Source organism: Mirounga angustirostris, unplaced genomic scaffold (genome assembly GCF_029215605.1).
Source record: "Mirounga angustirostris isolate CCGP_5_RB_7025 unplaced genomic scaffold, mMirAng1.0.hap1 SCAF_11, whole genome shotgun sequence".
Classification (NCBI taxonomy): Eukaryota; Metazoa; Chordata; class Mammalia; order Carnivora; family Phocidae; genus Mirounga; species Mirounga angustirostris.
Genome location: NW_026991719.1, coordinates 15,050,661 through 15,075,669, shown reverse-complemented (window position 1 = coordinate 15,075,669; position 25,009 = coordinate 15,050,661). Strand labels below are relative to the sequence as shown.

The following is a 25,009-nucleotide window of genomic DNA, read 5'->3' as shown; positions in this document are numbered from 1 at the left end:
AGAACCCAGGGGTTTGGTGTTCATTCCCACACAGGGGTAATAAATGAAGCTTTGGGAGGGAGGGAATTGGAACTGAGTAATTTGCATAAAGCCAAGACCCTTAAAGGACTCTTTTATTTATGAAAAGATTTAAAAACAAGAGAGACCACAGGACACAGGGCTTTGGGTGGGAAAAAAAGAAAAGCTCTCTGAGAATTCAAAACCACAGGACCACAATTCACATTGCTTTTACTCTACCCACATAGTTCAGAAACTCCAGACTCCAAAGTAACAGAATTATTCCTCAAGCAGTGATACTACCATGGCCCAAGGCAGAAGCAAACAAAAAACTTCTCTGAAGAATTGAGCCCACACCCCCAAATATTATGGGATTTTACCCAGGAAAAAAACCCACAAGCCCTGCTAAGGAGGAGTTCACAATAAAAAACAGCAGAGCCCATGAGGGAACGATCCAACCCGATCAAGAGTCTGCATATAGAATCATACCCCCAGGAACGCTAAACACAGAGAAATAGCCAGAAAGAGATTATCAAAGAAATACATATAAAATGAAAACTAGAAAGGAAGAAAACAAATCCTAAAAGAACTAAACCCTACGAACAAAAGAGCCAGCAGGATTGAAAAAGATAAAATAGGAGAAAGCCCATCATGTATCTTAGAATAAATCTTTTTGAAAAGATTGTAATGATAATGAAAAATTCTTTATTAAAAGACATTAGAGAAGACTAAACTAATTGGAAAAAAATACACCATGTTTATGGAGAGGCAGACTCGATATAGTAAAGATGTCAATTCTCTCCAGGTTCATCTATAAATTTAAGGCAGTTCCCAGCAAAATCCAACAGATTTCACAGAAATCCTAAAATGTACAGTTTTGTGAATACTGAAGTTCTGCTTCCGGGGAAGACAGGGCTTGGGCCCTGCGAGCCTCTGGTCACAAGATTTCCGTCAATTCATCAACAATTGACCTCCTTTTATGTGTTTCTGTTCAAAGACACCTCACTTCATACATAGAGCTGATTTATTAACACTGAAGTCGGGCCAGCAGCGCTCTACCTCAGCCTGAAGGAAGCTTACCTAACACACCTGTTTTCGCCCGACCATTTCCCCCCCCACCCCCACCATCTCACTCCCCCTTCCCACTCCCCCATCCCACCCCAAGGCCTTCTTGCACTTAGGAACAACACTAGAAAGCCCTTCAGCACTACGTTTGAGGATCATTTTAAACAGTGAAATCACCAACACAAAGCACAAAAATACAAAAAAGGCGGGGGGGGCACTAAATACACCATGCAAAGGACGCTTTTTTACAGTAGGAGAACTGAACCCGAAGGCAGAGCGTTGCCTTGTTTGACCTCAGCCGGTACACCTTTGACTCCAAATTTCACTACCTTGCACGCGGCCACCATAAATATCGATTTGGGGTTACAAATTTCAGTGAGTAGGTGAATTCGCAAATACAGAACCCACAAATTATAAGCAACGACTGTATCTTTGTATTTCCAGGGTTGGAAAGAATATTTGTTTTTTAGACAAGATGCAGAAAGCACAAATTATAATGGAGAAGACTGACAGGCTAGGTAAATCGACATTTAAAACTTCTGCTCGGGCCTTGCAGACGCCGCCCTGGAGCCTCCTGCACCACCCAAGCATCATCAATGCCTCCCCGCTCTTCCATATCGCTGCGGACCATGAGCCCTTGGCCCGCGGCTCCCGTGAGCTGTTGGCAAAGTTCAGTGACAGCAGAGAACTTCCGTGCTCTGACCACTGGGGAGAAAGGATAAAGGTTCCTGCTTTCACAGGATTATGCCGCAATTTCTGTGCCAGGGTGGTGACGTCACACGCCATCATGGCACTGGCGCCTAGTCCATCTATGGGGAGAAATTTGATGAGAATTGCTTCCTGAAGCACATGGGTCCTGGCATCTTGTCCAGGGCAAATGCTGGCCCCCACACAAATGGTTCCCAGTTTTTCACCTCCACTGCCAAAGCCTGAGTGGTCAGATGGCAAGCATTTGGTCTTTGGCAAGGTGAGCGAGGGCAGGAATATTGTGGATGCCATGGAGCGCTCTGGCGCCGGGAATGGCAAGACCAGCAAGAAGATCACTATTGCCGACTGTGGACGAATCTCATAAATTTGACTTGTGTTTTATCTTAACTACCAGACTGTTCCTTCTGCAGCTCAGGAGGGCACCCCTTCACCCCCATCTGCTCAAAATATCCTACAGTCTTTGAGCTCTCGCTGCAGCTCTATGGGTTCCATATTTTCCTTATTCCTGTCCAAGTCTAGCTGGACCGCAGTTTAGAATTATGAAATAAAAACTAAACAAAAAAAGACTTCTGCTTAAAAATCTATGTCAGCAGGAAACTTAAAAAAAACCTGAATCACTATATTGTCCACCTGAAACGAAGATAACACTGTATGTTAACTAACTGGAATTAAAATAAAACCTTAAAAATATATTTATGTCAGAACAAAAGGGAAAAATAAAGTCACAGATGGGGAGAAAATAATCTGCTCCCCAGATAAACAAAGGATTAGTATCAAGGAGAGTTTTAAAGTTCCTAGCAATCAATAAAAAAAAAGACATGTAGCTATTAGAAAAATGAGCAAAAGAACAGCATTTTCTTAAAACAGACTGGCCAACAAACAAAAAGATGTTCCATCTCATTTGTAATAAAGAAATACAAATTAAAAGTGAGATTTCACAACTCTCTATATTGTACATATATACTTTATAAAACTGAAATGTGGCTAAGGAGAACTCGTGTTTCAAGCAGAAGTTTCACAACATTCAGTAACAATCTTCAGTAAAATCTAAGTACATTTTTAGGTAAAATTTCCAACAAAGGCATTTAATTCCAGAGATTAGAAGCCCAAGGAAGAAAATGAGAGTTCCAGAAAAAAACCCAAGAATAGATAACCAAATGATACTCAGGAAGCAACAAAAAGACTCATCCTCGACCGCCAGGGATTGGACATTTCGTAAAACCACTATCCTGGTATTATCAGTGGATTTTCACGCGAGATAATGGGGCAGAAGCTCTATATACATCAGGTTGTACACATTCAGAGCATTCATCAAGATTTTGTTATTTTGGGGCACCTGGGTGGCTCAGTTGGTTGAGCAGCTGCCTTTGGCTCAGGTCACGACCCCGGGGCTCTGGGATCGAGCCCCACATCGGGCTCCTTGCTCAGTGGGGAGCCTGCTTCTCCCTCTGCCTGCCACTCCCCCTGCTTGTGCTCTCGCTCTTGCTCTCTCAAAAAAAAAGATTCTGTTCTTTTGGAACCACTCTCAGTATGAAATTCTGTATCAGTTGGGGTTCTATATATACATAAAACCAGTAGAAGGGGCTTACGCAAATGTGGGAGCTGGTTAAGCAGCCTCAGGAAGATGCCATACCCGGTGTTGGAGCTCGGAATCCACAGGGCAGGTAGTCAGGAGGGCAAGATGAAAAGCCAGCTCAACCCCGCGAGGACAAGCTGGCCTCCCGCAAGAACGGACTGCAGACTGAGATCCTTCTTACCGCCTCGGGTGTGAGTGATGAGGTCACCTGCAGAAGCCAGGCCCCTTCGTCAACGGAACTAAACACACCTGCCTGGCCCAGGAATCAAAGAAGCTGACGGAGGATCCAGGTGGAACTTAGAGCAATTTCGGGCCACTTGACCTCAACAAAGTGACTCAGCAGCTCAGCAACAGTGTGGCTGAGCCACACTCCGGCCGCTACTTCCCTTGGCCTTCCCAATCACTCAAGAATCTCCCTGGCCACCCACATCAACCAGAAACACACAAGAACAGGAATCCTGAGAAATGCAGTTTGTCTAGCCAAACTGACACGTTGCGAAGCCATCACATTCTTTAATGGTTGTGTCTCTTCAGACCCTCCTTTTGTTCTTGAGTCAGTCTTAGTAAATTACATTTTTCTCTAAGAAACAGTCCTTTCGCCTATTTTTAAAAAGGGTTACTCACAGTATTCTTGTGAACTATTTTTAGCAATTTCTGGTAGAGCTACAGTTATATTCCTTTGCACTCATTAATATGGTTATCTTATGTTGTTTCTAATTTAACTGCATTATGATCAGAGAATGTAGTATCTTTGTTTTTGGTTGCTTGGTATTTGAGATATGTGTCGTAGTCTAATACATGGTCAACTCTTACAAATGTTCCATGTGTGCTTGAAAACAATGTGTATTCTCTAAAACTGTACACACGTCCACAATTGCAATTAGGTGGACTAACTGGGTTGTCCAAAAGTCTGTACACTATTTTTTTATATACATGGTCAATTCCTGACATAGGTATATTAAAAATCTCCCTCTATCAATTTTTCCTAGTTAGTTATGTCCATTTTTGCATTATAAATTTTAAAGCTGTTATTAGATGCATATACGTTTATAAATCTTCTATGCTCTTGGTGAATTGTTCCTCTTAGCATTCGGTAATGACCCCTTTTATCCCTAATGATATTTTTTGCCTCAAAGTCTATATCCTGTCTGACGTTAGTATTGCTACAGTTTTAATTATGCTCTTTTTTTTCTTGCCCACTAGGGGTTTCTATTACTTTCTTGCCAGCTCAGCTATGCATTTAAAAACGATATTTGTTATATTTTATCCATTATTCCTGGTGTGTGTACCAAGTAAGGTTGTGGATATCTAACCTGGCATATTGATAGATCTTAAGGTTCTCAAAATTAGCAAAAAAATGAAACACATACTCTCCTTTAAAGAGAAATCTATCATGTTTGATATGCAATCGGAATAGCAGAATAAATTGCACAGTGTATGCATAACCAAGGCCCCATCTCACCAATGAAGGTGTCAAACGATATTAACTCTAGGGCTCAATCTGAATTGTGTTCACTTTGTATCTCCAACAGATAGGAAAAAATAGGCTTTTTCAAACAATACTCTCCCACAGCTTCCACCAAGAATCTGATATGGCCCCCATCCCTCAAGTGTGGTTCCCCCACGATTGAGAATCACTGGTTTACGGTCTCCAAAGAAGATTCAGTTTAAAGATGGACATATTTTATTCCATTAATAGTTTGTTATTCCTCCTCCCATCCCTCTGTCACTCACACATGTTGCACTTTTCTCTGGTGCTCTGTGGGTTCCTTTCAACATGTTTCCAAACTGCTCTGGTCTCCTGGTCCAAGAGGCCAACACTAGGCTCAAATCCAGTTTCTACCTGGCAATGTGTGAGTCCTAACACTGGAGCCAAATCCTATCAGCTGACATTTAATCTAGTTTTACCAATTACTGCTTCATGGGGACTTCAGAAACCCACATTATACATCTGCTCATGGTATGAATGGGGGTCTACTTTTCTCTACTACTGATTATGAATTACAAGGGTTCTGGAAAGATGGCGTCAGTGATTTGGGCCCAAGAGTTTACAGGAGGGAAAGCTCTAGTTCTTGTTAAGGAGAGTTGCCATCTGATTTGTTCAACTTATCCAATTTATGCACTACATAGAAAGCCTTTAGAAACTCATTAAAGTCAATGCTTCCATCTTTGTTTAAGTCCATTCTTTCAGCGAGCTCATCAATTTGAAAATCATCAATATGAATGCTGTAGTGACTATTGAAGAGTTTCCACATGGCACGAAATTCTTCCATGGAAATCAGGCCTAAAGGAATATAGAAGAATGTATGAGTGTTGGTTTTAAGACCCACCTAATGGAGGGGTGAAGTTATACTGATTGAATAGTCCTAATGAGAAGCTCACTCACATGCCCCGACCACCGAGACACTGAAGGAAACAGAAAAGTCAGACTGTTAATATAAGACACAATATGTCACATTCAAGTACCAAGTGATCCTGAGATTATTCCAAACCTGGAATGAGTATACACCAAAGGGATGAGAGGGTAGATTGTAGACTGTGGGACTCTATGTGGTATAGAAATTATAAGATCTCAAATCTAAGGGAAAGGGACATCAAAGCAGAGGGAGAAGATACCCTGGCCCTCAATAAGAGGATTGTAAACAATGGCTCTGCCATGTTTTATAGGCAATGATTTACTTTCATATTTTGATTATTGACCTTTTGGTATTCAGTGATCTCTGCAGTTGGGGATTATCCAATGAATTTTTTTTAGAGTTTGAAAATAAGTAATTGTGCCTCAAAGCCAAGCAGAAATGAATTCTCATGGCCCTGAGTCCCAAAAGCAGAATCAGAAGTGCAGGAATGATTTTTATTGCCTGGAGTAACCACTATGTTTAAATGGCCAGGAAATTATCTTTTCATCTGTGTGGTGACTTATAAAAGGAGCTATTCTTGTCTAATAGATACAGAGGCCTATAGGAACTGTAAGGTCTTGAATACAGTTTTTGGACAAACTAAAATAATAATAATATTAAACATGAGTTTATTCCCGCCCCCCTACCCCCGAGTTAAATCAAGTTTGGGCAAAGAATGCAACAGATGAAAACAGAGTTCTGCTTTCCGAGAAACAGATTAGCCTTTGCTTTCTACTGCTACTGAGCTAATCAACGCTCATTTACCTGAGTGATCAGAGTCAATGACATTGAAGATGATTTGCAGGTCAGTGCGGTATCTGTACAGAGTTTCAATTAGAGTAGACTGAACCTAAAATAAAAATGTTCTAAATGTTAAAACACATAGACTTAATAACACAGGACAATTTTCAAATGTAACAAACACAAAACATTATCAGTGGTTCAAAGGATGTGATTTAGATAGAAATTTGAGAAGGCAGGCCTTCCTTGGAGGACCAACCCCTTTAGTCGAAGACAAGACCATGCTCTTGTATGTGGAAGCAAGTGCAGCTTGTGTGTGTCAGGGGACAGGGCCCAGGCCAATCAGGAAGCGATGAACAATAGCCAACATTTACTGAGAACACCCAAGTACAGGCTCTGCACTGAGAGTTTTCCATGGGTCATTTCATTGTGTCCTCAACAAGAGCCCCAAGGAACAGAATTATTATTATGTCCATTTTACAGATTAGAAAACAGAGAGGTAAAGTAAGCTTCCCAGGGTTCACATAGCTGGTAAATGAGATCTGACTCTCAGCAGCCTGAAGCCAAGGCCTATGGGTTTGGTCATCATGGTAAACTGCCTCTTAGGTGAAGCCAAAAGCCTCCTTCATGTGGATATTTTACTCTCTCACCTGCACTTTAGTTTTCTTCTCTCTGCTCTTACTTTCTCATCTCCCCTGCAAACAATCACCCCATTCTTAGTTCCCATGAGCTCCCTTTCAGCTCAGGCTTATAACTAATTGCCAGAGGGTTGTTGACTAATAAGTATGGGGAGTGGGGTCTAATAATTCTCCCTGGGGTATTCCCATTTTAATAAGAGATTCTAAAGTTTACAAGTCTTTAAGGCATAAAATGTCACATCAGCAAGTTTATTCCTCCACAGTTTAATAGGGACTCTGTTGAGTATTTTAAGGGGGGAGTTGAATGAAAGAATGGATGTCATATCTGTCCTTTTGCTGGACAGCATGTCAGAGAAGAATCACATATTTGACATGGATTTGCTTGCAGAAGCTTTTCCTTCTTTTTCCATGTTGCCTATCCTTAGAAGGCACAAATTTCCTGAACAGATCACGATGTACCTGGGAGAGCCCCCTTAGGCCTTTCCCAAGACCGCCACACCCATCCATTAGGTGATTCTCACTCCCCAACTTTTCTTTTTTCTTTTTTTTGTTTTTTAAAGATTTTATTTATTTGTCAGAGAGATAGACAGCACGAAAGCAGGGTGAGGAGCAGAGGGAGAAAAAGACTCCCGATGAGCAGGGAGCCCGATGTGGGGCTCGATCCCAGGACCCTGAGCCACCCAGGCACCCCGTCCCCAACTTTTCAAAGGACTGAGTTCCTTTTATAGGTCGTCTGAAGGGTGTTTCGCTCCAGCCAGGGGTTTTTTTGTTTTTTATTTTTTATTTTTTTAAAGAGAGAGAGCACATGTGTGAGGGGTGGGGAGGGGCAGAGGGAGAGAGAGAATCCTAAGCAGACTCCGCACTGAACTTGGAGCCCGATGTGGGGCTCAATTCCAGGATCCAGGAGATCATGACCTGAGCTGAAACCAAGAGTCTGATGCTTAACTGACTAAGCCACCCAGGTGCCCCATTGCTCCAGTCAGGTTTTAACTGGGGCTTCATTTCACTTGCCTCTTTCACAGGTTTCTGAATGTGGATATCCTGGAAGCTGGACATGTAGTTAATATTTCCATTGTTGTCTGTGGTTACCAGATGAGAACTCAGTGATCTCCATGGTAAGTTCAGCCCCAAAATGTTCTCCATGGAAAAAGCCCACTGGCCCATAGAAAGTTTTCCTAACAACAACAACAAAGCCCATATCATTGGTTGATAATTTGGTAAAGAAATGCAACCTACTTGTCAGAGCCAGGGAGCAGCCTGGGGTTTTGAGGCCTGGGTGCCTCCTGCTCTCCTTTGTGACTTGTCCCAACAGGTACCACAGCTCTGGTATATAATATAGTAATTCCACACTTCTATACATCACCCGGTGCTCATCACGCCCAGTGCCCTCCTTAATCCCCATCACCTGTTTCCCCTATCCCCCCCAGCCCCTCCCCTCTGGTAACCAGCAGTTTGTTCTCTAGAGTTAAGAGTCTGTTTCTTGATTTGTCTCTCTCTCTCTTATTTTATCCTTTTGTTTGTTTTGTTTCTTAAATTTCACATGAGTGAAATCATATGGTATTTGTCTTTCTCTGACTTATTTCACTCAGCATAATACTCTCTAGCTCCATCCATGCCCTTGCAAATGGCAAGATTTCATTATTTTTTATGGCTGAGTAATATCCCATTGTGTATATATACCACTATTCTTTATCCATTCATCAATTGATGGACACTTGCATTGCTTCCATATCTTGGCTGTTGTAAATAATGCTTCTAAAAACATAGGGGTGCGTGTATCCCTTTGATACACTGGTAAATACCCAGTAGTGTGATTGCTGGTTTAAAAGGTATTTCTATTTTTAACTTTTTGAGGACCCTCCATACTGTTTTCCACAGTGGCTGCACCAGTTTGCATTCCCACCAACAGTGCTCAAGGGTTCCTTTTTCTCCACATCCTCGCCAACAACTGTTGTTTCTTGTGTTATTGATTTTAGCTATTCTGAGAGGTGTGAGGTGATAGCTCATTGTGGTTTTGATTTGCATTTTCCTGATGGTAAATGATGATGAGCATCTTTTCATGTGTCTGTTGGCCATAATTCTTTTTTTAAAATTAGAGTTCAATACATACAGAAAAGTTCACAAAACAAATCCAGAGCTCAGCGAATTTTCACAAAGGGAGTTCCTATGTAGCCACCACCAAGGACAAGAAATAGAACATTGCCAAATACCATATGATTTCATTCATGTGAAATTTAAGAAACAAATGAGCAAAGGGGGAAAAAAAAGAGAGAGGCAAACTAAGAAATAGACTCTTAACTGTAGAGAACACACTGATGGTTACCAGAGGGGAGATGGGTGGGGGGATGGGGTTAAACAGGTGATGAGGACCGGGTGATGTGTAAACGTGTTGAATCACTATATTGTACACCTGAAACTAATATTACACTGTATGTTAACTGGAACTTAAATAAAAACTCAAAGTTAAAAAAAAAAAAAAGAAATAGAACATTGCCAATATTCAAAAGGCCCCCTTGTGGCCTCTCACAATTACTACCACCTCCCACTTTACTAAGGAGAGCTGCTATCTTGATTTCCAACACTATAATTAACCTTTTGTCTTTTTTTATCTACATGTAAATGGAATCATGAAGTATATATTCTGGGGGAAGTCTGACTTCTTTTGGTAACACTAAGTTCATGAGAGTCAGCCATGTTGTTCCATTCAGTTTTAGCGTCTTCATTGTCATTGGTGTATAGTATTCCATGGTGTGAATACACACAATTTATATATCCATTCTCCTGTTGGTGGACATTAGGGTTATCCCCAGTTTGGGGCTATTACAAACAGTGTTGCTAAGAACGTTTCTGTACATGCCCTTTTGGTGCATTGAACCTATAGCTCAATTTGAAGAGAATTTATATCTTGACAACTTCAGCTTTTGCACACAGTAATATCCACCTATTTATTTCAGTCCTTTTTAATTTCTCTTAATAATATTTTAGAAATCTCATACATCAATCATTAGGTTCCTTCCTCAGTCCTTGCTTATCTGCTGTGAATGGTATCTTTTAAGATTTTCATTATCTAAAAGTTAAGTCCTAGCTATGTCAGTTATCAGTTTATTCCTACTCAGCTCCAAATCTACCCTTCTTTGCCCTGTTTTGTGATACTGGAACTGAACCCTGTAAATATTTCTCTTTTGGCAGCTGGTATAATGTCAGTAGAGGGTACAGGAAGAATGCTCTAAGACTTGGCAGAAGAAATACTTCTGGTATGCTTTCCTTCTTGCTTTTACAGCACAGCATGGTTGCCAGAGGTGTGTGGGAAATGCATTGGCACCCACTATCTAATCAATTTCACTGACACCACAGAGAATAGCTTCCTTGCCAGGAGTGTGTTGGAGACTCAGTGGTACACAGCCCAAAGAGGGTTTTGCTGGCACCCCAGTGGGTAGCTCCACCCTCTTCAGTCCTGGTTCACCAGCTATAGACCAGCTTTGACATGAGACACCTCAGTGAACTTCTACCCCATCTAGTGGGCCATAGTCACTCCCTCTCCAATGAGATCTGAATCTTAGCCTTGGTGACTGTAGGGGACTCTTCCAAGTTTGTTCCTTCCTTGGGTACACTTTCTCAGCCATAGAGATAGTAGCTGCTCTCTATAATTTCTATTCCTATATTCTTTAGAGTTCTCTTTTAGCCATTTTAGTAATTAATCACCTTTTACTAGTTAATAATTCTTTATATTAAATTTCTCTGTTCAAATTATTGCTGTGGTTTCTGGCTCAACAGACTCTAACCAATATGGAAATGCAATCAATTTCTGTGTATTGACCTTGTGTTCTACAACTTGTTAAATTCACTTATTAATTCTAAGAGTTTTTCTGGGTCTTTATTTAGGTTTTCTGTATACTCAGTTATGTTGTCTACACATAGTAACATTTTATTTCTTCCTTTCTAATTCTTATCATCTTATTTAACTTGCCTTATTGCAGTAGCTAGCATCCCTAGTACAATGTTGAACAATCTTGAGAGTAGATATCTGTATTCGTTTCCTACTGCTGCTGTAACAAATTACCACAGACTTAGTGGCTTAAAATAACACAAATTTATTCTCTTAAAGTTCTGGAGATTAGAAGCCCAAAATCTGTTTGCTGGGCCAAGTCAAAGTGTCAGCAGGGCTGGTTCCTTTAGGAAACTCTGATGGGAGGATCCATTTTCTTTCCCTTTTCAAATTCTAAAGGCTGCCTATATTCCTTGACTTGAGGCACCTTCCTCCGTTTTCAGTGAATTACACTGATTGATTTCTGAATGTTAAAACAACCTAGAATTCCTAACATTTCTAGAATAAACCAAACTTGGTTGTGATATTTTAACCTTTTGCTAATATTTCATTTAGGATTTTTTTCATCTAAATTTATGAGTGAGATTAGCCGTTAATTTTCCTTTTCCATAAAGTTTTTGTGAGGTTTTGGTATCAAGATTATGCTGACCTCCTAAAATAATCTTGGAAATATTCCTTCTATTTACATTCTCTGGAAGAGTTTGTGTAATACTGGTCTTATTCTTAAATGTATATTATAACGGCTAATGAAGCTATCTGAACTAAGCTTTCTTTGGGGCAAGTTTCAAAATTTCAGATCCATTTTCTTCAACAGTTATAGGATTGTTTAGATTTTCTATTTCTTTTTGTGTCAGTTTTGGTAAGGGAGTGTGTGTGTGTGTGTGTACATATTTTAGGAATTTGCCCATTTAATCTAAAGTATTAATTACTAGCATAAGAGTTTCTATAATACATCTTATGAACTTTTTAATATCTGTAAAATCTGTAGTAACACCTCTCCTTTCAATTCTGGCATTGTTATTTCTCTGTCTCCTTACCAATGTTTTATCAACTTTATCAGTTTCTTAAAGAATCTTTATTTTTTTACTTTGTTGATCATAGTATCGCCTTTTACTTTTTTTATCTTTTATTTGTTTAATTATTTATTTGACAGAGAGAGACAGTGAGAGAGGGAACACAAGCAGGGGGAGTGGGAGAGGGAGAAGCAGGCTTCCTGCTGAGAAGGGAGCCTGATGCGGGGCTCAATCCCAGGACCCTGACCTGAGCCAAAGGCAGACGCTTAACGACTGAGCCACCCAGGCGCCCCCATAGTTTCATCTTTTAAAATATTAAAGTATATGCATGTTCAGTGCTTCTCTAACTTGCATCTTATAAATTTCAATATGTTGCATTTTCATTTTCATTCAGTTGCAGAATTCTAATTTCCACTGTTATTTCTCCTTTGATCTAAGGGTTATTTAGAAGTGTATTTCTCATTTCTAAGCCCCAGGTAATTTTCTGGCTACCTTCTGTCAACTTACTATGACAGAAAATTTATTCTGTATGTTTCTTATACAAAATTTGTTGAGATTTGCTTTCTGTTCCAGTTTATAATCAATTTTTGTAAGTGTTCCATTTGTGCTTGACTAAAATGTGTATTCTGCAATGTTGGGTGCAGGGCTCTATATACGTCTTTTAGGGAAAGTCTGCTAATCTTGTTGGCACTTAATTCTTTTAGTTAAAGGAGTATTAAAATCTCTCAATATCATGGTAGATTTTTCTACTTTTATTTGTTCTGTTAATTTTTTTAAACATATTTTTGAGGCTATATTAAGAAGTACGTACACATTTAGAATGGATTCAATTGGCAAACTGAATACTTTATCATTATAAAGTGTCCCTTTTTATTTCTAGTAATGTATATTTCCTTGAAGTCTACTTTGTCTAATATTAATAGAGCTGTTACAACTTTGGTTTTGTTAGTATTTTCATGTTATATCTTTTTCTAAATTTTATTTTCAACGTTTGGTATATACGATTCTACTGTCTACTGGCTTCTATTGCAACTATTGAGAAGTCTGGTAACAGTCCAGTTGTTTTCTCTTTGTAGCAACGTGTATTTCTATCTGCTTTTAAGATATTTTTATTTGCTGTTGGTGCTCTGTGGTTTCTCCACAAGTGTGTATAGGTGTGGATTTAATTTTTTTATCCTGTTTGAGAAACACTGTGCCTCTCTACCTGTGAATGTGAGTTGCTCATCAGTTCTGGAAAAGTCTCAGCCATAATCATGTCAAATATATCCTCTCTTATAGTCTCTCCTCCTGGGACTCCTGGTAGATGTATGTTAGACTTTATTTTACTGTCCATAACTCTTAATCTTTCTAATTCTTTCTTAAGCAATGTCTAATCTTCTGTTTAACCCATCCACTATGTTTTTTTAAACAAGTATATTTTTATAGCTATTTGGTTCATCAAATCATTTTCAAATGCATGTCTGCAATTCCATCTTTTATTTCTTTAAACATTTCTTAGTTGTTTGTTTGTTTGTTTGTTTCATTTCTTAGTTGTTTGTATTTGTATTTGATAATTCTAATATCTGATGTCTTTAGGGAACTAAATCTGTAGTTTGTTGTTTCTGTTGACTCTTAACTCATGGTAGCTTGTCTCCTTGTGTGTTTCATGATCTTTGGTTATGAGCTCGTGGTTGATCTTAATCTCTGGATATATTAGTGGCCAAAATTAGGGATGCATCCCTTGAACATGGATTTGCATTTGTTTGCCAAGACTCAGGGGGCACTACAAACATAGGCCTACCATAGCCACTTTGAGGGCCCAGGCTTAATGCAGAAGTCTCAGATCCAGCTTATCCATCTTTCTATTGTCCCATGGTTTAGTCTTAGGGTTGAGTGTTACACCAAAATTAGCATTTGCCCTCAGGACAATCTACCATGTTGTGCTTGCTTGTTGCTCATGCCCCCACATGTGGTTTCAAAAAACCTTTCCTGAGGAAATAGAATGTTTCCTAGATATTTATCTTACTGTGAGGCTGGTAGATGCATTAAAATTCTGTATCCTCTAGAATCTAGCTGTCTCTTAGGAGGGCCTTACAGAGTACCTAGTCTGAGATACTACCAGAATAGAAGGGTTGTTGTTGTTTTAAGTTGAAAGAAACTTACTGCAAAGGAGGAATATGGCTTTTTTCGAGTACATAATGGATTACATTTTATTTTTATCTGTCTTTCCTCGCTAGTAAAAATAGAAAACTGAAATCTTAAGGGAGCAAAAAAAAAAAAGAGAGAAAAAGAAAAAGAAAACTGATTTGTATGTAAGCTGGTATGTTAAGAAATAGTAAGCATTACATAATTTTATTACCTGATTTACTGCAGTCTTGAAGTTGGAAAGCATGAATGAGGTCAGTTTTTCGTGAAATCATTCTCTCTTTCAATATCCTGATGGCACTACTTTCAATAACATTCACCCTACGGTAACAAAACAATTATTAGGTGAAAGACACATAAATCATCCCATTGTGTCTTGTTTTAATGTGTTATATTACCACTTACCAGATTCTACTTCAAATGAATTGCCTAACTTCACACATACCCTGTTATTAGGTGGTCAGTGTTTGTGTATGTACATATGTGTGTGACTGTATTGTGAAATTTTAAAAGGATTACCACTGGTGTTTTCTTTTTGATTTCAAAGATTTACATGAGCAATTGATGTCTGAGCATATCCGAGATAATTTTAAAAAACAAGAAAAATAAAGAGGGACTTGCTACAAGCAGACATTAAAATTTACTGTGAAGTGGCTAAAACCAAACAATAGGTATTTACACAAGAGAAGACAGATCCATGAACAGAATAGAAATTGCATAAACTTAGTGAACTATATATGGGAACAGTACATATGACAAAGAAGGTATTACAATTCAGTAGAAAAGGGCTATTTTTTAAAACATGGTGCTAGCTAGCATAGTTATCTGTCTAGATGCTAAACCACCTCGACCATTTACAAAAATAAATTCTAAATGAAGGAGGAAGAGAGAAATAAAGTAGCTATGAGTCATATACCCCCTCCCCAAAAAAGCAAAATGGCAGAGGTGGCAGACCCAACTGTATGTTTTCTACAGGAGATACACTTTAGTTTCAAAGATACAAAGAGCTTGAAAGAACAACAACAACAACAAAGATGTATTATGCAAACAGCAACCATAAGAGAGTTAGAGTGGCTATACTGATAGTAGAATAGACTTGAAGACAAAATATATTACTAGAGATAAAGGATATTTTATAATGATAAAAGAGTCAGACAAGATCATTGTAAACATATATGAACCTAACAACAGAGCCCAAAACTATATGAAGCAAAAACAGACAGAATTGAAGGGAGAAATAGACAATTTAACAATAATAGTTGGGGACTTCAATATTCTACTTTCAATAATGGATAGAACAATGAGGCAGGAAAAAAAGGATATAAAAGACTTGAACAGCACTATAGACCAACTAAATTTAATAGATATGTATAAAACACTCTACCCAACAACGGCAGAATATACATTTTTCTAAAGCACATATAGAACATTCTCCACAATAGATCCTATGCTAGGCCACAATATAAGTCTCAATAGATTTAACATGATTAAAATAATACGAAGTATCTTTTCTGACTACAAAGGGAATAAATTAGAGATTAATAACAGAAAGAAATTTGGGGAAATCATAAATACAAGGAAATTAAACAACACAATCCTAAATAACCAATGGGTCAAAGAAGAAATCACAAGAGAAATTAGAAAATACTTTAAGATAAATGAAGATTAAAACACAATATGTCAAATCATATGAGACACAACCAAAACAGTGCTTAGAGGAAAATTTACAGCTACGAATGCCTATATTAAAAAAGATCTCAAATTGATAACATAATCTCTGCCTTCAAAAACTAGGAAAAAAAAGAGTAAACCGAAAGAAAGCAGGACAGAAAGAATAAAGAATAGAGGAAAACTATAGGCATACATGTTTTATAGTACTTCACAGGCATTTTTACATATTGAAGGTTTGTGGTAACCCTGCATTGAGCAAGTCTATTGGTGCCATTTTTCAAATAGCATTTGCTCACTTTGTGTCTGTGTGTCACATTTTGGTAATTCTTGCAATACTTCAAACTTTTCCATTATTATTTTATTTGTTATGGTGACCTATGATCGGTGATCTTTTTTTTTTTTTTAAGATTTTATTTATTTATTTGAGAGAGAGAGAATGAGAGCGAGTACATGAGAGGGGGGAGGGTCAGAGGGAGAAGCAGACCCCCCGCCGAGCAGGGAGCCCGATGTGGGACTCGATCCAGGGACTCCAGGATCATGACCTGAGCCGAAGGCAGTCGCTTAACCAACTGAGCCACCCAGGCGCCCTGATCGGTGATCTTTAATGTTAGTATTGTAATTGTTTGGGGGTGCCACAAACTATGCCCATATAAGAGAACCAACTTAATTGATAAATATTGTATCTGTTCTGACTGCTCTATTGACCAGTCATTCCCCCATCTCTCTCCCTCTCCTTGAGCCTCCCTATTCTCTGAGACACAACAATATTGAAAGTAGACCAACTAATAACCCTACAATGGCCCCTAAGTGTTCCAAGTGAAAGGGAGTCATAGGTCTCTCACTTCATATTTTTTAAGTTTATTTATTTATTTTTAGTAATCTCTACACCCAATGTGGGGCTCAAACTCACAACCCCGAGATCAAGAGTCACATGCTCTTCTGACTGAGGCAGCCAGGTGCCCCTCTCACTTTAAATCAAAAGCTAGAAATGATTACGCTTAGTGAAGAAGGCATGTTGAAAGCCAAGAGAGGCTGAAAAGTAAGCCTCTTGTGCCAAAAAGTTAGCCAAGCTGTTAATGCAAAGAAAAAAATTTTGAAGGAAATTAAAAGTGCTATTCCAATAAACCCAGATGAGAAGAAAGTGAAACAGCCTTATTGCTGATATGGAGAAAGTCTAAGTGGTCTGGTTAGAAGATCAAACCAGCCATAATATTCTCTTAGGCCAAAGCCTACTCCAGAGCAAAGTCCTAACTCTTCAATTCTATGAAGGCTGAGAGAGGTGAAGAAGGCGGATGAAAGGTTTGAAACTAGCAAAGGTCAGTTCATGAGGTTTAAGGAAAGAAGCCATCTCCATAATATTAAAGTTGAAGGTGAAGCAGCAAGTGCTGATGTAGAAGCTGTAGCAAGTGATTCAGAAAACCTGGCTAAAATAATTAATGAAGGTGGCTCCACTAAACAACAGATTTTCAATGCAGATGAAAGAGCCTTCTATTGGAAGAGGATGCCACCTAGGACTTCCATAGGTAGAGAAGAGAAATCAATGCCTGGTTTCAAAGCTTCCAAGGACAGGCTGACTCTCTTGTTAGGGGCTAATGCAGCTGGTGACTTTAAGTTGAAGGCAATGTTTTGTGGGTTTTTTTAAAGATTTTATTTATTTATTTATTTATTTATTTATTTATTTATTTGAGAGAGAGAGAGAGTGAGAGCACGAGCAGGGGCAGAGGCAGAGGGAAAGGGAGAAGCAGACTCCCCACTGAGCAGGGAGCCTGACATGGAGCTCGACCCCAGAACCCCGGGATCATGACCTGAGCCAAAGGCAGATACTTAACTGACTGAGCCACCCAGGCGCCCTGAAGGCAATGTTTATTTACCATTCTGAAAATCTTAGGGCCTTTAAGAATTATGCCAAATCTGCTCTGCCTGTGCTCTATAAATGGAACAACAAAGCCTAAATGACAGCACACTCGTTTTACAACATGGTTTAGTGAATATTTTAAGCCCGTTGTTGAGGCCTACTGCTCAGAAAGAAAGATTCCTTTTAAAACACGACTGCTCACTGACAATGCACCTGGTCAGCTGAGAGCGCTGATGAGATGGACAGTGAGATTCATGGTTTGTGACTGCTAACACAATATTCATTCTGCAGCCCATGGACCAAGGAGGAATTTAGACTTTCAAATCTTATTATTTAAGAAATACATTTTATGCTTTTCTGTCTGGGCTGCCGACATGCCATCCGGACTGAGGAAGACCCGGAAACTTCAGGGCCACATAAGCCACGGCCACGGCCGCATCGGCAAGCACCAGAAGCACCCAGGAGGCTGGGGTAATGCTGGTGGCATGCATCACCACAGGATCAACTTCGACAAATATCACCCAGGTTACTTTGGAAAAGTTGGTATGAGACATTACCACTTAAAGAGGAACCAGAGCTTCTGCCCAACTGTCAACCTTGATAAACTGTGGACCTTAGTCAGTGAGCAGACATGGGTAAATGCTGCCAAAAACAAGACTGGAGCTGCTCCTATCATTAATGTGGTGTGATCGGGCTACTACAAAGTGTTGGGAAAGGGAAAACTCCGCAAACAGCCTGTCATCATGAAGGCCAAATTCTTCAGTAGAAGAGCAGAGGAGAAGATTAAGGGTGTTGGGGGTGCCTGCGTTCTAGTAGCTTGAAGCTACGTTTGGGGGGGGGGGTAGGTTCATTAAATGCTAACAAGAGCTTTTCTCTTCTGGAAAAAAAAAAAGAAATACATTTTATAAGGCTATAGCTGCCATAGATAGTGATTCCTCTGATTGATCTGGGCAAAGTAATTTGAAAACCTTCTGAAAAGGATTCACCATTCTAGATGCCATTAAGAACATTCATGATTCAGGCGCCTGGGTGGCTCAGTTGGTTAAGCGACTGCCTTCGGCTCAGGTCATGATCCGGGAGTCCCTGGATCGAGTCCCGCATCGGGCTCCCTGCTCAGCAGGGAGTCTGCTTCGTCTTCTGGCCCTATCCCCTCTCATGTGCTCTCTGTCTCTCTCATTCTCTCTGTCTCAAATAAATAAATAAATTAATTAATTAATTAAAAAAAAAAAAAGAACATTCATGATTCATTGGAAGAGGTCAAATATCAACATTAACAGGAGTTTGGAAGAAGTTGATTCCAAACCTCATGGATGACTTTGAGGGATTCAAGACTTCAGTGAAGGCAGTCACTGCAGATGTGGTGGAAACAACAAGAGAACTAGAATTAGAAGTTGAGTCTGAAGATGTGACTGAATTGCTGCCATCTCAGGATAAAATTTTAATGGATGACGAGTTGCTTCTTATGGATGAGCAAAGAAAATGGTTTCTTGAGATGAATCTACTCCTGGTGAAGATGCTGTGAAGATTATTGAAATGACAACAAAGGATTTAAAATAGTATATACATTTAGCTGATAAAGCAGCAGCAGGGTTTTGAGAGGACTGACTCCAATTCTGAAAGAAGTTACTGTGGGCAAAATGCTGTCAAACAGCATCGCATGCTACAGAGAAATTGTTCATGAAAGGAACAGCCAATCAATTTAGCAAATTTCATTGTTGTCTTCTTTTAAGGAATTGCCAAACCTGCCCCAATGTTCACCAACCATCACCCTGATCAGTCAGCAGCCATCAAGATTGAGGCAAGACCCTCCACCAGCAAGATTATGACAGGCCGAAAGTTCAGATGATGACTACTATTTTTTTTAACAATAGAGTATTTTAAAATTAAAGTATATACATTGTTTTTTAGAAATGCTATTGCACACTTAATAGACTACAGTATAATGTAAACATAACTTTTATAGGCACTAGGAAACTGAAAAATTCTCCTGACTTGCTTTATTGTAAGATTTGCTTTATTATGGTGGTCTGAAACTGAACCTGCAATATCTCTGAGGTGTGCCTGTAAATGAAATAAAAAACAGAAAAACAATAGAGAAAATCAATGAAGAAAAAAATTGCTTCTTTGAAAAGATCAATAAAATTGACAAAATTTTAGCTAGACTGGCCAAGAAAAAAAGAAAAAAGTACTCAAATTTCTAAAATCAAGAATTAAAGAGGGGTCATCACTACTGACCTCACAGAAATAAAAGATTATAAGGGAATACTGTAAGCAATTGTACACCAACAAATTAGATAATCCAGATGAAATGGACAAATTCCTATAAAGATACAAACTACCAAAATTGACTAAGAATAGAAAACCTGAACATACTTAGAACAGATAAAAAGATTGAATAGGTAATCAAACAACTTCTCATGAAGAAAAGCGCAGGATGAGATGGCTTCCCTGGTGAAGTCTACCAAACATTTAAAGAAGAATTAATACCAATCATTCACAAGCTCTTCCAAAAAATAGAAGAGGTGGGCATACTACCCATCTTATTATATGAAGCCAGTATTTTATCCTCAAACCAAAACCAAAGATCACGAGAAAACTACACATCACTACAATATCTCTTATAAATATAGATGGAGGGGCATCTGGCTGGCTCAGTCAGTACAGCATATGACTCTTGATTTCAGGGTTGTGAGTTGAAGTCCCATGTTGAGCATAGAGATTACTTGAAAAAACTTTTTTTGGGGGGCACCTGGGTGGCTCAGTTGGTTAAGCGACTGCCTTCGGCTCAGGTCATGATCCTGGAGTCCCTGGATCGAGTCCCACATTGGGCTCCCTGCTCGGCAGGGAGTCTGCTTCTCCCTCTGACCCTCCCCCCTCACATGTGCTCTCTCTCATTCTCTCTCTCTCAAATAAATAATTAAAATCTTAAAAAAAAAAAAAAGAAAAAACTTTTTTTTTTAATTTGAAAAAAAAAATGAATATAGTTGGAAAATCCTCAACAAAATACTAGCAAATTGCATCCAGCAATATATAAAAGGGATTATATACCATGAACAAGTGGAATTTATCCCAGGAATGCAAGGTTTGTTTAATATCTGAAATAAACAAATGTAACACACCATATTAACAAAAAGAAAAGAACAAAAACCACATGATCTTCTCAGTAGATACAGAAAAAGCATTTGACAAACTCTACACTCTTTCATGATAAAAACACTCAACAAATTCAGCATAGAAGGGAATTTCCTCACTCTGATGAGAGGCATCTACATAAAACACATGGCTGATATACTTAAGGGCGAAAGACTGAATGTGTCCCCCTTAAGAACAGGAACAAAACAAGGATATCTGCTCTCACCACTTCTAGTCAACATTAGTCTAGAGGGTCTAGCCAGGACAATTAAACAAGAAAAAGAAGTAAAAGGCATCCAGATTGGAAAAGAAGTAAAACTATTTTCACTCAGAAATAATATGATCTTGTATATAAATAATCCCAAGGAACCTACTAAAAACTATTAGAACTAATAAACAAGTTAATCAAGATTGCACAATATACAAAAATCAATTGTATTTTTATACACTTGAAATGAACAATCCAAAAATGTAAATTAAGAAAGCAATTCTAGGGAGCGCCTGGGTGGCTCAGATGGTTGAGCATCTGCCTTCGGCTCAGGTCATGATCCTGGGGTCCTGGGATCAAGCCCCGCATCGGGCTCCTGGCTCAGCAGGGAGCCTGCTTCTCCTTCTCCCTCTGTCTCTCTCCCTGCTCATGCTCTCTCTCTCTCTGTATCTCTATGTCTCAAATGAATAAATAAAAGCTTAAAAAAAAAAAAAAAGAAAGAAAGCAATTCTACTTACTATAACACCAAAAAGAATAAAATACTCAGAAATGAATTTAACAAAATAAATTCAAGATTTTTACACTGAGAAACCAAAACTCTGTTCAAGGAAATTAAAGATCTAAATAAATAGAACAATATTCCTTGTTCATGGATTCGAAGACCTAATATTGTTAAAATGGCAATAACCAGGGGCACCTGGGTGGCTCAGTCAGTTAAGTGTCTGACTCTTGGTTTCAGCTCAGGTCTTGATCTCAGGGTCATGATCTAAGGGTTGAGAGACTGAGCTCCATATTGGGCTCTGTGCTCAGTGGGGAGTCTGTTTAAGATTCTCCCTCTCCCTCTCCCCCTCCTCTAAATAAATAAATAAATAAATAAATAAAGTCTTTTAAAAATAAAAATAAAATGGCAATGGCCACCAAATATATCTATAGATTCAAAATAATCCCTATCAAAATCCCAGTTGGCATTTTTGTAGAAGTTGACAAGCTGATTCTAAAATTCATATGGAAATGCCAGGATGCCAGAATAACTGAAACAATCTTAAAAAACAAGAACAAATTTCAACTCACATTTCCCAGTTTCAAAACTTACTACAAAGCTGTAGTAATCAGGACAGTGTGTTACTTGCTTTAGGATAGACATACAAATCAATGGAATACAATTTAAAGTCCAGAAATAAACCCATACCTTTATGGTCAATTGACTTTTGACAAATGTGCCAAGACAATTAATTAAATGGGAGAAGAATAATCTTTCCAACTGATGGCGCTGGACAACTGGATAGCCACATGTAAAAGAATAAAGTTAGAGCCCTACCTCACACCATACACAAAGATTAACTCAAAATGGATCAGATACCCAAATGTAAGAGCTTAATCTATAAAATTCTTAGAAGACAATATAGGAATAAATCCTCATACCTTTGGGTTAGGCAATGGCTTCTTAGACACAACACCAAAAGCACAAGCCAAAAAGAGAGAGAGAGAGAGATTGGATTTCATCAAAATTAAAAATTTTTGTGCTGCAAATAATACCATCAAGAAAGGGAAAAGATATCCCACAGAATGAGAGAGACTATCTACAAATCATTTATCTAATAAGTGATGTGTATATAGGATAGATAAAAAATTCTTACAACAGGGTGCCTGGGTGGCTCAGTTGGTTAAGCGACTGCCTTCGGCTCAGGTCATGATCCCGCAGTCCTGGGATCGAGTCCCACATCGGGCTCCCTTCTCGGTGGGGAGTCTGCTTCTCCCTCTAACCCTACCCCCTCTTGCGCTCTCTCTCTCACTCTCTCTCTCAAATAAATAAAATCTTTAAAAAAAAAAATTCTTACAACACCCTAATAAAAAGAGTAAGAACTCAATTAAAAATTGAAAAAGGAGGGGCAACTGGGTGGCTCAGTTGGTTGAGTGTCTGCCTACGGCTTGGGTCATTATCCCAGGGTCCTGGGATCGAGCCCCACATCAGGCTCCCTGCTGGAGGGGGGGGTCTACTTCTCCCTCTCCTTCTGCCCCTCCCCCTGCTTGTTCTCTTTCTCAAATAAATGAATAAAATCTTTTTTAAAAAATTGAAAAATGATCTGATATAGACATTTCTCCAAAGAAGATAAGCAAATGTTCAATAAGCACATACAAAGGTCCTCAATATCACTGGTCATTAGAAAAATGCAAATCAAAACCACAATGAGCTTCTATCTCACATTCACTAAGGTGGCTACAATAAAAAAGATCATAATAAGGGTTGGCAAGGATGTGGGAAAACTGGAATCCTCATACACTGCTGGTGGGAATGTAAAATCATGCAGACCCTTGGGGAAAAAAGCTAACAAGCTATTCAAAATGTTAAAAATAGAGTTACCATATAATCCAACAATTCCACTTTCAGGTATATACCCAAGAGAAATGAAAATATATGTATGCAGAAAATCTGTCCACTGATGTTCAAAACATTATCATTCATAATAGCCAAAAAGTGGAAAAAACCTGAATTTCCATCGATGGTCTGATGAATGGTCAAAGAAAATGTGAACTATTCAAGCCAAAGCAATCTTGAAAAATAAAAATAAAACTGGAGTTATCACAATTCCAGACTTGTTATATTACAAAGCTGTAGTAATCAAAACAATATGTTACTGGCACAAAAATAGACACATAGATCAATAGAATGGAACAGAAAACCCAGAAATAAACTCACAATTATATGGTCAATTAATCTTCGACAAAGCAGGAAAGTATATGCAATGAGGAAAAGACAGTCTCTTCAACAAATGTTGTTGGGAAAACTGGACAGCTACATGCAAGGAATGAAACCACTTTCTTACACCATACACAAAAATAAACTCAAAATGGAATAAAGACCTAAATGTGAGACTTGAAACCATAAACATCCTAGAAGAGAGCACAGGCAGTAACCTCTCTGGCACTGGCCATAGCAACTTTTTCTAGATAGGTCCTCTGAGGCAAGGGGCACAAAAGCAAAAATAAACAATTGGGACTACATCAAAATAAAAAGCTTCTGCACAGCAAAGGGAACAGTCAACAAAACTAAAAGGCAACCTGCGGAATGGGAGAAGATATTTGCAAATGACATATCCGACAATGGGTTAGTATCCAAAATATATAAAGAATGTATCCAACTCAACATCCAAAAAACAAATAATTCAATTTAAAAATGGGCAGAAGACAAGAACAGACATTTCTCCGAAGAAGATATACAGATGGCCAACAGATACATGAAAGGATGCTCATCATCACTTACCATCAGGGAAATGCAAATCAAAACCACAATGAAATATCACCTCACACTTGTCAGAATGGCTAAAATCAACAACACAGGAAGCAACAGGTGTTGGCGAGGATGTGGAGAAACGGGAACCCTCTTGCACTTTTGGTGGGAATGCAAACTGGTGCAGCCACTGTGGAAAACAGTATGGAGGGTCCTCAAAAAGTTAAAAATAGAAATACCTTTAATCCAGCAATCACACTTACCAGGTATTTACCCAAAGAATACAAGAATCCTAATTCAAAGGGATACATGCACCCCTACGTTTATAGCAGCATTATTTACAATAGCCAAGATAATGGAAGCAACACAAGTGTCCATCAAATGATGAACAGATAAAGAATAGTGGTATATATACACAATGGAACATTGCTCAGCCATCAAAAAGAATGAAATCTTGCCATTTGCAATGACATGGATGGAGCTAGAGAGTACTATGCTAGGTGAAGTAAGTCAGTCAGAGAAAGACAAATACCATATGATTTCACTCATATGTGAAATTTAAGGAACAAAACAAATGAGCAAAAGGAGAGAGAGAGAGAGGCAAACCAAGAAAGAGACCCTTAACTATAGAGAACAAAGTGATGGTTACCAGAGGGAAGGTAGGTGGGGGGATGGATGAAAGAGGTGATGGGGAGTAAGGTGTGCACTTGTGATGAGCACAGAATGATGTATGGAATTGTTAAATCACTATATTGTACACCTGAAGCTAATGTAATACGATGTGTTCACTATACTGGAATTAAAAACTTAAAAAAACTTTTTAATTAAAA

At 38.7% G+C, this 25,009-nt stretch overlaps 1 protein-coding gene and 2 pseudogenes across 1 annotated transcript in view; 2 read left to right on the top strand and 1 right to left on the bottom strand.

The window, feature by feature from the left end:
• Positions 1-1,537: 1,537 nt before the first annotated feature.
• LOC123843433 (peptidyl-prolyl cis-trans isomerase A-like) lies at positions 1,538-2,134 on the top strand (annotated as a pseudogene).
• Positions 2,135-5,015: 2,881 nt separating this feature from the next.
• PPEF1 (protein phosphatase with EF-hand domain 1) overlaps positions 5,016-25,009 on the bottom strand; it is a 96,772-nt gene continuing 76,778 nt past the window's right edge. The window contains exons 13-16 of the mRNA XM_064573838.1: positions 14,299-14,405; positions 8,133-8,296; positions 6,508-6,592; positions 5,016-5,630 (exon numbers count right to left, since the gene is read on the bottom strand). Of these exons, the coding sequence (XP_064429908.1) occupies positions 5,422-5,630; positions 6,508-6,592; positions 8,133-8,296; positions 14,299-14,405 (565 nt within the window). The 3' untranslated portion in view covers positions 5,016-5,421. The remainder of the gene's footprint in view (positions 5,631-6,507; positions 6,593-8,132; positions 8,297-14,298; positions 14,406-25,009) is intronic.
• Positions 17,977-18,431, top strand: LOC123844722 (large ribosomal subunit protein uL15-like; annotated as a pseudogene).